At 40.8% G+C, this 12,635-nt stretch overlaps 1 protein-coding gene across 2 annotated transcripts in view; it reads left to right on the forward strand.

Moving 5' to 3' along the window:
- The window catches only part of BIVM (basic, immunoglobulin-like variable motif containing), a 265,082-nt gene that overhangs the window by 13,680 nt on the left and 238,767 nt on the right, over positions 1-12,635 (forward strand). For both annotated transcript variants that reach the window (XM_078657636.1, XM_078657637.1), the window contains exon 2: positions 9,307-9,877. In XM_078657636.1, the coding sequence (XP_078513762.1) occupies positions 9,406-9,877 (472 nt within the window). In that variant the 5' untranslated portion in view covers positions 9,307-9,405. The remainder of the gene's footprint in view (positions 1-9,306; positions 9,878-12,635) is intronic.

Below are 12,635 nucleotides of genomic sequence, written 5' to 3' on the forward strand. Positions count from 1 at the left end.
TAACCCACTTCTCACCCTACAGATAACACTTATTAAAGACACGCCTCTTGGGTTGGGGCTTTCACCCCTCTTCAATTATATCCAGCTGGAGAGTAGAGTGATCTGAGAATCCATTAGGAACTTTCTGGAAATATTTAAAACCCAGGCTATTCGAAGCTAGAAAAAAAAATCAATCAGATAGGTAGCTTTAAATCCACCTGAAACACATGTAAATGCCCTCTTTTGGGAATGTTTTTCTCCATAAAACTCTGATATTTGTGTATAACTTTAGCTCCTTGGGCTTCTGCTGCCAGAGGAGGAATCCATCCCTGGGTCCTGCAAATTTTGTTCATATGCCGTAATGACTGATATAACCAAACATATGGTCTCATGTTGCTCTCCACTGAGTCATAAAAACTGACTATGGTAAAAAACTGACTATGGTAAGCAGCGCAGAAGAGATAGAGCAATTGACTCACCCCCTGCTGCCCTCCTTATCGCTCGCCCACTCATCTATCTCTGTATTCAAATTTTTAGCTATAAACACAGACAGGCCTCGATGAGCTGCGGAAAACCCTCCAAGGCCAGCCCTTTTCCTAGGTATTTGAAACTTGACCAGCTTAGTCGATGCAATATGGTTTTCCTGTAACAATACTATGGAAGGGTTATGCTCCCCACTGCAGGCTTCAATAGCATACAGTTTCCTCTTGTTGTTTAGCCCAGTAACATTGAAAGAAATAATCTTAATATATTTCCCTGGAATAATGTCCCTTGGGCTCCTGAGCCTCTCATGCTCCGACCAATTTTCAAATCCATACTCCTTCAGAGTATTTCCTGAAATACTTACTTCTACTAGACCACGCATTTAAAGAAATGGCAACCCCAGGTCCAACTTCTCCACCATTTATATTCAAAACTTGTTTTAAAAACCTGTGCACATTCTGGATAGAAGACTCTATTTGACATTCCCATGTGCAAACGCTAGCAATCATCATCCAACCCTGAACCTCCCCCTCGTAAAGTGCTTAAAAATAACCTAAAATGCTCCAAAGTGCAAAAGTGCTTCATCTGCTTAGCTGATAATCGACGCACGTGTGCAAAAACCAATTCCAAGTAAACGATCACAATGCAGGAAGCTCTCGCTCTCAAGTGCTTATTTTGCTTATCTACACAATGTAAACTCAGATTGGATAGCCTGTAACGTGTCTTCACTTGTTTAACTCTTTTGGACCTCTTTTTTAACTGCATCCCAAAACCCCTACTTCCCACCCTCCTCTTCCTACATGCTTTGGCAGGAGCCCCACTCTATCCCTTGCCCCTTCCATCCTCCTCCACGGATTCTTTGGCACCATGACTGATTGCCAAATTCTCCCACCTCTCCTTCCGGCCTCTCCCTTTATCTAGAAGAAAAGGCCAATTCACTACATAAGCTCATACTATTCAAAAGCATAGCAGCTTCTTTAACTGTACTAAATGTTTGGAATGTGCCTTTGAACAGTACTTTAAGTTCAGAAAGTTGGATTATTGATGCCTGTTCACCAGCCGCTTGAAACCTTGGAATCATATTCTTAAATTCTTTTTGCCTCCGAGCTGCTTCTTCTGTCATGTCTGAGAAAATTCAGAACACAATGTTATTTTGCATTGTAAGCGACTTCTCCCTGATAGCTTTTGCTAATATCACATCTTTAACTCTGTAGACTGTGAAGTTCACCAGCATGGCCCTAGGGTGTTTAGCTTGACCAGAGGCTTGAGCAGGGTCTCTGTGACCCTGCATGATTGTCAAATCCTGAGTGTAATCCGGGAATTCGTATGATTTAAATAAACCTTCTACCAAGGGAATGTTTCACACAGTATCCTCTTTATGTTCTGGGATTACAGTAATCCATAGGTTGGAGAGCATTGAATAGTTCTCCATTTGTTCTTGCATATTTTTAAGCCACATTATCTCCTTTTCAAATTTTCATTAACTTCTTCCAGTGAGTATACCTTATTCTCACACTCAGATAGTCTTTGCTCCATTCCATCAATTCGGGTTGATATGCTCCCCAGCTGTGTAAACACATTGTAAACCTCATTGTAAACCTCACCTTCAACTCCTCCTCCATCCCTTTCTGAATATTTTTGTTTTAACCTCTCTTAACACTTCCTCTAACATACTCAGTAGGCCTTGCGCAGCGTCTGCGGCCACCCCTCCTCCTGCATGCAGAACTCTTCTGTTCTTCCTGATTTGTGGTTGTCCCACTCTGTGTTCCAGGTGGATAATTAGCTGGGCCACCTCTCTTGGACAGGACCTCTGTTAAAAAAATAAAGCAGACTCCTCCTTACTTCTCCATATAACTTTTACCCCGGTCTTTTGCCCCAGTCTTGCTCGCCTGAAACAACGGATAGATCTGGGTCCCATGACCTCCTCCTTCTGCACTGCCAAAAATACGCACTATTTAATAGAAGCTATTGATTATTTATTTGCAAATCACGTTCCTGCCACAATTGTTTTATTGGATGTTGAGAAGGCCTTAGACCTTGTCTTCTGGGAGACTCTTTTTAGCACACTAGAAAGTTTTAAGATCCCTTCCAAGATCCAGAGGCTCATACAGCAAATGTGTGAGAACACAGAGCCAAAAATAATTATTAATGCATCAGATACCGGAATGGTAAAAGTTTCAGGAACCAGACAGGGCTGTCCCCTTCTCCAGTTCTCTTTGCCTTTTTGATCAAACCTTTGGCATTTGCAAAACAAAGAGATTGAGAGATTTGGACCCCTATACCTTAGATGGGTAAGATAAAACTTGCGGATGATGTAATGTTAATTTTAGACACTAGGAAGACTGCACAAGAATTTGTTTGTTTGAGCTTTTCTATGTTTAAGCACCAGGAGGCTACAGAATCAATAAAAGGAAAACGGAAGAAATCTTGTGTAATAATGGGGCAGATATTCTGTTACCAGAGTTTGTGGCTGTATTCACAATCAACCTAAGCACTACTTTGGGATTAGATATACAAGCAAGGTTAAAGATTTATGAGGTGACTTTCTGCCTATTGACATCGAAAGCTAAATCACTGTTAATGCAATAGAAATTGCTTCCTTTACCCTTTTGAGGAGGGTGAAATTTATAAAAATCGAGATTCTTCCTTGTTTAATTTCCTCTTCTCAGCCTTACTCTGTTTGCTAAATGTTTCATTTTTTAAAGAAAGTAGAATCTATTTGTTCATTGTTTATTTGGCAAGATAAAAGTGCCAGACTTCCACTTAGGAGTTCATATAGAAATGTGCCGGAAGGTCGCTTGGCCCGCCCCATTATGTGAGAATACTACTATGCCTATTTTGCACAATATATGTTCAGATTCCGAACAACATCCAAACTATATGTGATTTTCGTGAACAACCTGATGAATTAGATTTTTAAAGAATACAATATAATTGACATTTTAAGATTGAGCAGGATTTTGCACAATTTCAGGGGCTAAATTAAAAAACATTGCACACTAGCACTTTAGTACTCTTTCCCCGCTCCCCAGGTGGTGCTTGGCCGATCGCAGGGCTAAGCTCACCGGGTCCCGGATGGTAGCAGTTTGGCGGCCATCTTGAGTAGGGTTGACATTGGTCGAGCGCTCTAGTCGCTCTATTTAAGGAGGGCTTACAGGGCAAACGGGAGATTACCTCCCACAGACTCTAGAGGCTGCATTACGAGCAGTCATTCTTTTTAGAGCTTTTAAAATTGTATCTTGATTGTTTTTGTATCCCTTGTGTCCGACCCCCCCCGAGCAGGATTTTGCACAATTTCAGGGGCTAAATTAAAAAACATTGCACACTAGCACTTTAGTACTCTTTCCCCGCTCCCCAGGTGGTGCTTGGCCGATCGCAGGGCTAAGCTCACCGGGTCCCGGATGGTAGCAGTTTGGTGGCCATCTTGAGTAGGGTTGACATTGGTCGAGCGCTCTAGTCGCTCTATTTAAACGGTCAGACATGTTTCCGCGCAGCCGACGCGGGCAGCGGACGCGCGGACCTACGCCGGAGTCACGCCTGAGTCCAGCCCGTCTGCGCCCGTCCGCGCCTCGGACGGGCCGTCGGGCTGGACCGCATCAGGTGAGGATACGACAGAAAATTATAGCAGAGAGGCTCTACTCGCTCTACGGCCAGCTTACAATGATTGTCACAGGTTAGACCCTGCCTCAGGGACTGGCCCAGAGACTTGCCTATACTGTGGCCATACCTTCCTATGGTCACAGATTATTCCCAGACCTGTACTAAATGATACCTTTAAAGGAGGTCTTCTTAATGCTAGATCTCTACCTAGACACGCCCAGCATGTCTTCGATCTATTGGCTGAGGACAATCTGGACTGTTTATTTATTACGGAGACCTGGCTAAATCCATGTTGTGTCCCAGATATGGTACATTCCTTGCCCCCAGGATTCAGTATGCAAAGGAGAGATAGGGGAGGAGATAAAAGAGGAGGAGGAATAGCTATAATTCACAAGGAGGCATATATATGTTCGGTGATTGAACTCCCTGAATTAAAGGAGACGGAGGGGATGGGTTTCTGCATTAAAATCAGCGAGACCATGACATTTGCGGGGGCCCTCATTTACCGCCCACCAGGCACATGTAAAGACTTCCTGGATAATATAGGAGAGGCACTGAGTCCTTTGGTGCTCAGATACTCCAATTTTACATTATTGGGAGATGTGAATATACACTTGGAGTCTACCACCGATACCGCAGCTGTCTCTTTTAAAGAATTAATGGAAGTCCTCGGACTAGAGATTGGGACAGTTCAAGCTACCCATGACGCAGGTCATGCCCTTGACTGTATAGCCACTAATCTGCAATCGTTTAAGACAAACTGCCCAATACCTCAAACATGGACAGACCATGCTCTAGTACCATTCATGTTCCCTATTCAGAGCCCTAAGAAATGTAATAATAAGGTTAAGTACGACCAGGCTGGCCTACAAGAATGGAGGGCCTTAATGGCAAATCCAAATCTGATTGAGATGGCTAGGGATTGTAAGCCTACCATGTCAGGCTCAGAGTTCTCAGACCCCAGCACCTTCAGAGAATGGATGGTTGAATTAAAAAATAGGGCTGGTCGGCCAAACAGGACCCGAAAACAGAATACTAAGAAAAAATCAGCTCCATGGTACAATCAAGAATTAAAAATAGCACAGGGGGAGCTCCGTAGAGCAGAACGCAGATGGAGAAAAAACTATAGCATGGAAGAGCGGGGTAAATATAAAAGGGCTATAAGTACCTATCATGCACGAATTAAATCAACAAAAAGGAAATTTTACGAATCTGCCATAGTCGCTGCTAAAAACAAACAAAAATGTATTTTCAACATTGTAAATGATTTTAATAAACCCATATTTTTAACACAGGAAATTCCACCCTCAAAAGACCTCTGCGAAAATATAGCTGATTATTTTGAGGACAAAGTACAGGGTCTAACTAAAGATTTTGAAATTCCCTCTCTGGAACCCAGTAGAGAAAGTGGAAGTGCTGATGAAACTATGAACCAGTTAGCAACCTTCCATCCAATTAGTCTGGAAGAAACAAAGCAGACAATCTTAACCACAAAATCTGGGTCCCCATTTGACCCCTGTCCCATAAGTCTCCTGCATCTCATGGTAGATGAAGTAAACCCTATGATTAACGAAATCGTAAATCATTCACTTTCCACGGCCAATGTGCCACTGGAATGGAAACTTGCGGCAGTGAAACCCTTACTGAAAAAAACCCTCCCTGACCCTGCGACCCTCTCCAATCTGCGACCTATCTCACTTCTCCCAGCATTATGTAAGATTGCTGAATCACTGGTTAACAAACAGCTGACCAGGTTTTTAGAAGTCAACGAGATATGGCATCCCAATCAGGCGGGGTTTAGAGCCCAGCATTCAACAGAATCGGCTCTACTGTATACGACAGAACACCATTCGTACTGCCCTAGACCAAGGAAAGAAGGCCGTCCTGATTTTATTAGATCTGTCGGCGGCCTTCGACACGGTCTCCCATGCCATCCTAGTAGATCGGCTAAAAACATCTGGCGTGAAGGGGACGGTACTAGAGTGGCTGGAAAACTACCTAAGGGACAGGAGACAGGTGGTAACCCTGGGGGAATTTACCTCCACGGAAAAACATCAGACGATGGGAGTACCCCAGGGGTCCAGCCTTAGCCCGACATTATTTAATGTCTATACTGCACCCCTGATTAAACTAATATCATCCTTTGGCATAGATGTAGTAGCATATGCCGATGATACTCAGTTAATACTGGTTACGGATAGAGACAACCAGTCATGGGAAGAAACATTCAAGGAATGTTTAACTGCCACCTTCGATTGGATGCGGAAGAATCACCTAAAATGTAATACAGGAAAAACAGAGATAATTCCGCTAGGCCCTAATAATGACTTTATTCCCAGGCAATGGTGGCCAGAAAGGGCAGAAATACCGCCTCATACCACCATAGTTGCTCGGAACCTGGGGGTCACGTTTGATTCCAATCTTGCCTTCAAGCAGCAGGCAATAAAAGTGGCAGGAATGTGCTTTGGCTTAATTAAAAGCCTGAGGAAATTCTTTGACATACTCCCATTGGAGGCGAGGAAAACTGTTGCTGTATCGCTGGTAACGTCGCGCTTAGATTATTGCAACAGTTTGTATGCTGGCACAAATAAAGAAGTAACTTACAGGCTTCAGTTAGTGCAAAGCGCTGCTGCCAGATTGGTGCTAAAATGGCCAAAAAGATCGTCAGCCTCAGGGGCATTAAAAGTTCTTCACTGGCTTCCCATTGTAAAAAGGATCCTGTTCAAAGTTCTGATTATAACATTTCGAGCAGTGCACAAAATAGGACCACTATATCTACAGAAAAAATTCAAGAGATACTGCCCAACCAGAAGCCTACGATCATAAAATTCCAATACTTTGGTGGTTCCTAGGTTTCGTCTAAAAACCCGTGGAGGAAAGTCCCTGGCAGTACTGGGTGCAAAGGCCTGGAATATTCTGCCCCCTGCCCTGAGGACTCTGGATAAAGAAACAGAATTCCGCAAAGAATTAAAAACTTGGATATTCAAACTGCAAGATAGCATGGCCAGAACTCTAGTTTGATGCATGCCTTTGTTTTTGGTCCAACTCTGAGTCACTATGTCATCTGGTATTTTGCCGGAGGTAGCGCCTAGATGCTCCATTGCAGCGATTGCTGCGCGATATAAATAAAATTTTACATTACATTGACTAAAATCCCCCAAGAAAGTTTGCTATAAGATTCTACATAGTATTTCAGTTAGCAGGTGGTCTTTTGTAGGTACTATTCGATTCCTTATATCAATGCACATCTGTCCGATTTGGTCTGGGGTCCAAGGGAAAGAATTGACCAAAGCATCATATCTGAATGGGTAACAAAGGGTATCTCCAACGCAATAGAATTTATTATAGGGGATAGATGGAAAACTTTGCTTGAATTAAAGGCACAGATGGGAGAAACTATTGGTTGAAGTCCTCCTTTAATATTTTGACTTAGAATGCAGTTGTATGCATAGTGGTTGATTGATTGAACTCACCAATTCTGTCATGAGGTTAGGCCAGAATTTCCAGGCCTATGTTTTAGATGTAAATCGACTGAAGTAGGAAACTGATCTCATGTAATCTGTCACTAAGTAGCTCTTCTGGATTTTTGGAATACAATTTTTCTTATTTGGAGCAGGTCTGACAAATACTTCTTATACCTAGTGCTTCTTTGGTAATATTGGGATATGATCCCATCTCAAAATTAACCTCAAGATACAGAAAGCTGATGTTTCATCGTTTGTGACCAGAGTCCTACTGTCGCAAAGGTGGAAATCACAATTAATCGCTTCCGTTGGAGAGTTGATTGGGGAAATGAAGTGAGAGCGAAAAAGCTATTATATGCTATCCGATGTGGAGGGATGGTATGGTTGAACAAAATGTGGGCCCAATTTTTGGTTGTTTTAAAGGTTTTGGTGGGCAGGGTATGTTGAAGAGGGAAGATCATTCAGTTGTTTATAGTTCTGGGGAGTGTAATTATTTAAAGCAATCTTGTTTTGGGGTAAAAAACGTATATGCCCTATTTGCTTACTAAGGTCGTGTTTATATAGGTCATTTATGGAGTCAAGGCACATTTGGTGCCAGAGATATTTTAGAGTGTAAAACAATGTTGTGTTGTGTGGAATTGCAAGACATTTTTACATAGTTGATTGTTTCTTTGGTGTATATTATTTCTAATTGTGGTTTAATCTGGTTCTCTGATAAAAAAAAAAATAATCAAAAAGATAATTCCTTGGCACCTAAAATAAGAGAACATTCATCTCATTCATAATCAGAGCCTCGGCCTATACATAGCTTGTAAATATTCAAAGATTTGACACAAATAGAGCACCTGTGTGTTTTGACTTTGCAGCTGCGCACCAGTATTAAAGATGGACGGCCCCACCACGTAGCTGTGGCAGACTCCAGTATAATCAGAAAGAAGCATTATCAGAGCCTTGCTGGAAATCAACCTTGATTTATTATGAACCTGGGAAAAATCGGAAAAGCTTTGAATCAATGAGAACTATCTCATTATTTGGCACCTTGCTCATTTGAGCTAAATGGGTCAAGTGGATTTATTTACAGGAGAAGTAGATGTCGGGATTATTGTTACCTCTGGACAAGCAGATATTTTATACAATTCCACATCCCTGAATACATAAAGATTTGTGGCACACCTTGAGGTTTTTGGAGGGGTTAGTAAAGAATAAAACTAGCGAATGTTATCAAAGCACAGCCTTGACAGTTGTTTTTCTATAGAGTTGTTTTTTGAGTAGTACATACTAGTTTGTTTGCTGGAAAATGTTTTGCATAAACTATCAATGAGATCATTTGTATAATTACATTGATATATGTAAACTTCTTTTTAGTCTGAACTTCATAAAGGCACGTTTTCTTTCTGAATGTAGTAATGGTTTGTAAAACGAGATTCTAAATGTATTATCACACCAAAAATGTTGTATTTTCCTACACATTTGACATTGTACCGAATTTTGTTTTAAAATGCACCATCCAACAAGAGTTATTGAGCATCTTAAATCAAATATGAAACATTAAATCTTTGGCGTGTAACATTGGTCATCAAAGGCTTCAGTTATATCCGGCTGTTTTGTGTAATCACGGACGATATAAACTATTCTACTTTTTTCTCACTATAGTTTAATGTAATAACAATCTGGCATTGTTGTGGCTCTTGGGGACCAGTTTTGAACTGACTTGTTTGTAGTCTGTGCTTATGAAACTTTATCAGTAGCTAATTTGAAAATACAATTTTTTTCATTTCAGATCATTATTAACATGGCGATACATGGATAGCAGAAAGAATAATGTCAAAATAATTGACTGACACTTATTCATTGTTACAGTAAATTGTACTTCTATTCAATGCAGAACATTGTAGATATTAAAAGGACAAATGGTTCTGGAAATCGAGAGCACAAGTCTGAGAAGAAACCTCCCAAAGAAAATCTCTACGAGTCTGTAAGGGGTTATTCCTCTGCTGGTTCTTCCACTGGGTCTCTAAGCTCTAGTGGAACTGGGAATTCTCCATGGGGCTGTCCAGTAACTCACACCCGGGAAAAGTTTTATACTGTCTGTTCTGACTATGCGTTTCTCAATCAAGCAACATCCATTTACAAACCTCCTAATGCTGCTATTTGCCCAGTCCTACAAGAAAGTGTGGGCTTAAACAACTCGTCTACTTACCGAGAGCTTCAGACTGGTGCATCGGAAATCCTCTACGATGAAGACAGCAATTTGGAGTCTTTGTCTAGCAGTCTTGGTACTCTTCCGCTTGCCTGGGATATTGATACGTCCGAGTTTAACAGCATGGTACCAAACACTAAAAGCAAAATAGGTAAGTAAGAATGAATGTGGAGCTCAATTTTGCCAGTGTCTTGTTGCGCGTTACTGTGAGCTTCAAACATACATTTCAGCAGAGTACTCACTGGTACAAAAATATATAGAAATATTGACATCAGTATGTATCTCTAGATCTGGATACATTATCCCTTTATCACATGCTACCATACCACAGGCCCTCTAGCCTTAGTTAGATATTTGTTGGTTATTTCTATAAACACCTACAGCATGGAGTACCTTCCCTGACACTTGGCAATTGCCCCTTTGAATCGCCACCACATGGTATTAACTGCTCATTTATGTAAGTGAAAGCATGTTTAAAGCAGTTATGTTTAGGAGGACACATGTTTTTTTTCAGGCTAAAACTTATCTATTGCAAGATAAAGGCATTATTTGATGTGTTCAACTTTAAATAATAGTGTTAGTTAATGAAGTACACGGTTCTCCTCCTATCATAAAATGTCTGCAGTTTGTGCAGCATGTTCCAAAACGAAGTCATTGATTTCTGGAGCATGTTTTGAATGGGTTGAGACCTCCTCTGCCTTCAAATGTCCCTCCTTTCCACTTAACTGGTGGCACAGTCTTACGAGTCCCCTATTTTCAGTTCAGCCTGCATCTACTCCCCGGCATCTAATGCTCCTATTCTGGAGCCCTGATGACCTGTCTTTAGATGCCTTCCCCCCCCTAGCTATTTTCTGCTCAACCCCACGAAGTATGTAGGGCACTGTTCTCATCTGTGCCAGGTAAGGGTGGGCATGTGATTTGCTTTGCATTTCGCCTGCCAGACACTCCATACCTTGGGCTGTCATTCCTCTAGCTGTCCACTCTTTGAGTAAAAGCCAAATTCTACTAGAGATTGAAAAAAGATTGCAACCTTATTCTTGTTCCACTATCTATCATTGTGCCTTGGCAATGACATTAGAGGCTTTAAAAATGTTTTTATTTAAATTTTTACTTTCATTTTATTATGATTTATTTTGACTCCACGTATCTTTTTATGACTCAATGAAAATGACTCCGACTACCTGAGTCATACAGCCTTACAAAGACACTAGACCCCTAGGTCTTTCCCAGGCAAGAATCTGCCTACAAGTCACTTAAAAATATGGATCTTTAATAAAAAATGCATTCTTGAGAGGATAGCAGTCCCGTCTTCTCTACTCACATGACTTGTGTGAACCCAAGTATATAGGGTACCATTTTACAACGAAGAATATGAGTGTGGTATTTCTTTTGGTTATGAATATAAGATAGTAATTGGAGTATTTAAAGCAGTATATCGTAGTTTTTCTGGAATTATGGGCAGGGAACAATTAGGGTGCCAGTGCTATCTCCAGTCGGACAATTTCCTAGCTGTATGAAAATGGTATATTAAATGGTCATTAATGTATTGCTTACTTCTACCATTAGTTGTTTCAACGAGGTAGCTGCAGGGCAAAAGAGGTCAGTGTTTAGGATATGTAATCGAAAGTGGGAAGCACATCCGGACTGATGATTTGAAAGAGAACAGGAGTTTCTGATGGTGTCCGGAGATCTGCGATGCAGACATAACCTGTTTAACAGTAGTCGATTTCTCAGGGTGTGTGCTTCTACCAGCTAAGGAAGAGCAAACAACTAGTTTCTTCAGTTTCAGTAAAATATGTTTTGCACCGCTCTGGAAATAGTTTCAGTTTTGTCCTACCAGCTGTGTGAAATAACACACCGGTCTGTAATTCTGACAGGAGTTTTTAACATTTCCTGTCAGCACTTGATTTCCTTATTGTAGTTGAGGTACATGTACATGTGAGTAAACTATTTGGTTTGTTGTTCACTTCCAGTTTTGTAATAGGAAAGGGTGGTGAGAAAAAAATGCCAAGACTAATTTTGTTTTCAAAAAGCTATACCTTTTATTAGTACCCAGATCCTTACATTTTTCTGCAAAATGATGAATGGCAATTAGTCGGTGAAAAATAAGTCAAATATATTAGTTTGGCAAAATATGGTTAATATGTTTCTCAGCCTAGATGTCCTTCTATTTGATGTACTAGCTTCTGTGGATGAACATTGAAAATCAACATGATTAGCACTGCCATGTTAAATTATACCTAATTTTCAGTGTGTGGTCAATGGTGTTCTGATTTCCTATGAATGATTGGTAACCCTATTTTGAATGTTTGGCAACGGAAATATTTTTTCTTCGAAATGTACAGAATTTTAGGTTGCCATAGTTTTGTTCATTGTGTTGGATGAAAAAACTGTCTTGCAATAAGTAATTGACCCATTACTAAAGAAATTATGGTAAACCTGTAATTTGTTTTTACCAGGCTTTGATTTTTGAAAAACTCTGATTTAGGTGCTATTTCATTTAAACTGTAGTTAGTAGGAGGTTTCAATTACAGGATACTGAACTTCAAGTGACAGATCTTTGAGTACCAGTATGAAAGCTGTAACCACTATACCAAGTCAATGTATTGCTTGTGTAGAAGAACTGCCCACACTGTAAATATGTGTTAGTGCTTCCTTGAAGGAAAGTACCTTTTCTCAAAACCTGTACATATGTAGCATTGAACAGCATATTTGCCCTCTGATAAACTGAGCGACACGACACAAGCCAATTAGTTCACAAGCGGATCATCATGTGTTTGGTGAGACTTTGGCCAAATCCTTTCTCTGGAGGGTCCATGGTCCACTTAATGAGAACCATTGAGTCCTTCAGTGGATAAATCCAGGACCAGTTCCCCCAAAAGAGCCATTTTCTCCATGTTATCTAGAAC

Source organism: Lissotriton helveticus, chromosome 8 (assembly GCF_964261635.1).
Source record: "Lissotriton helveticus chromosome 8, aLisHel1.1, whole genome shotgun sequence".
Lineage (NCBI taxonomy): Eukaryota > Metazoa > Chordata > Amphibia > Caudata > Salamandridae > Lissotriton > Lissotriton helveticus.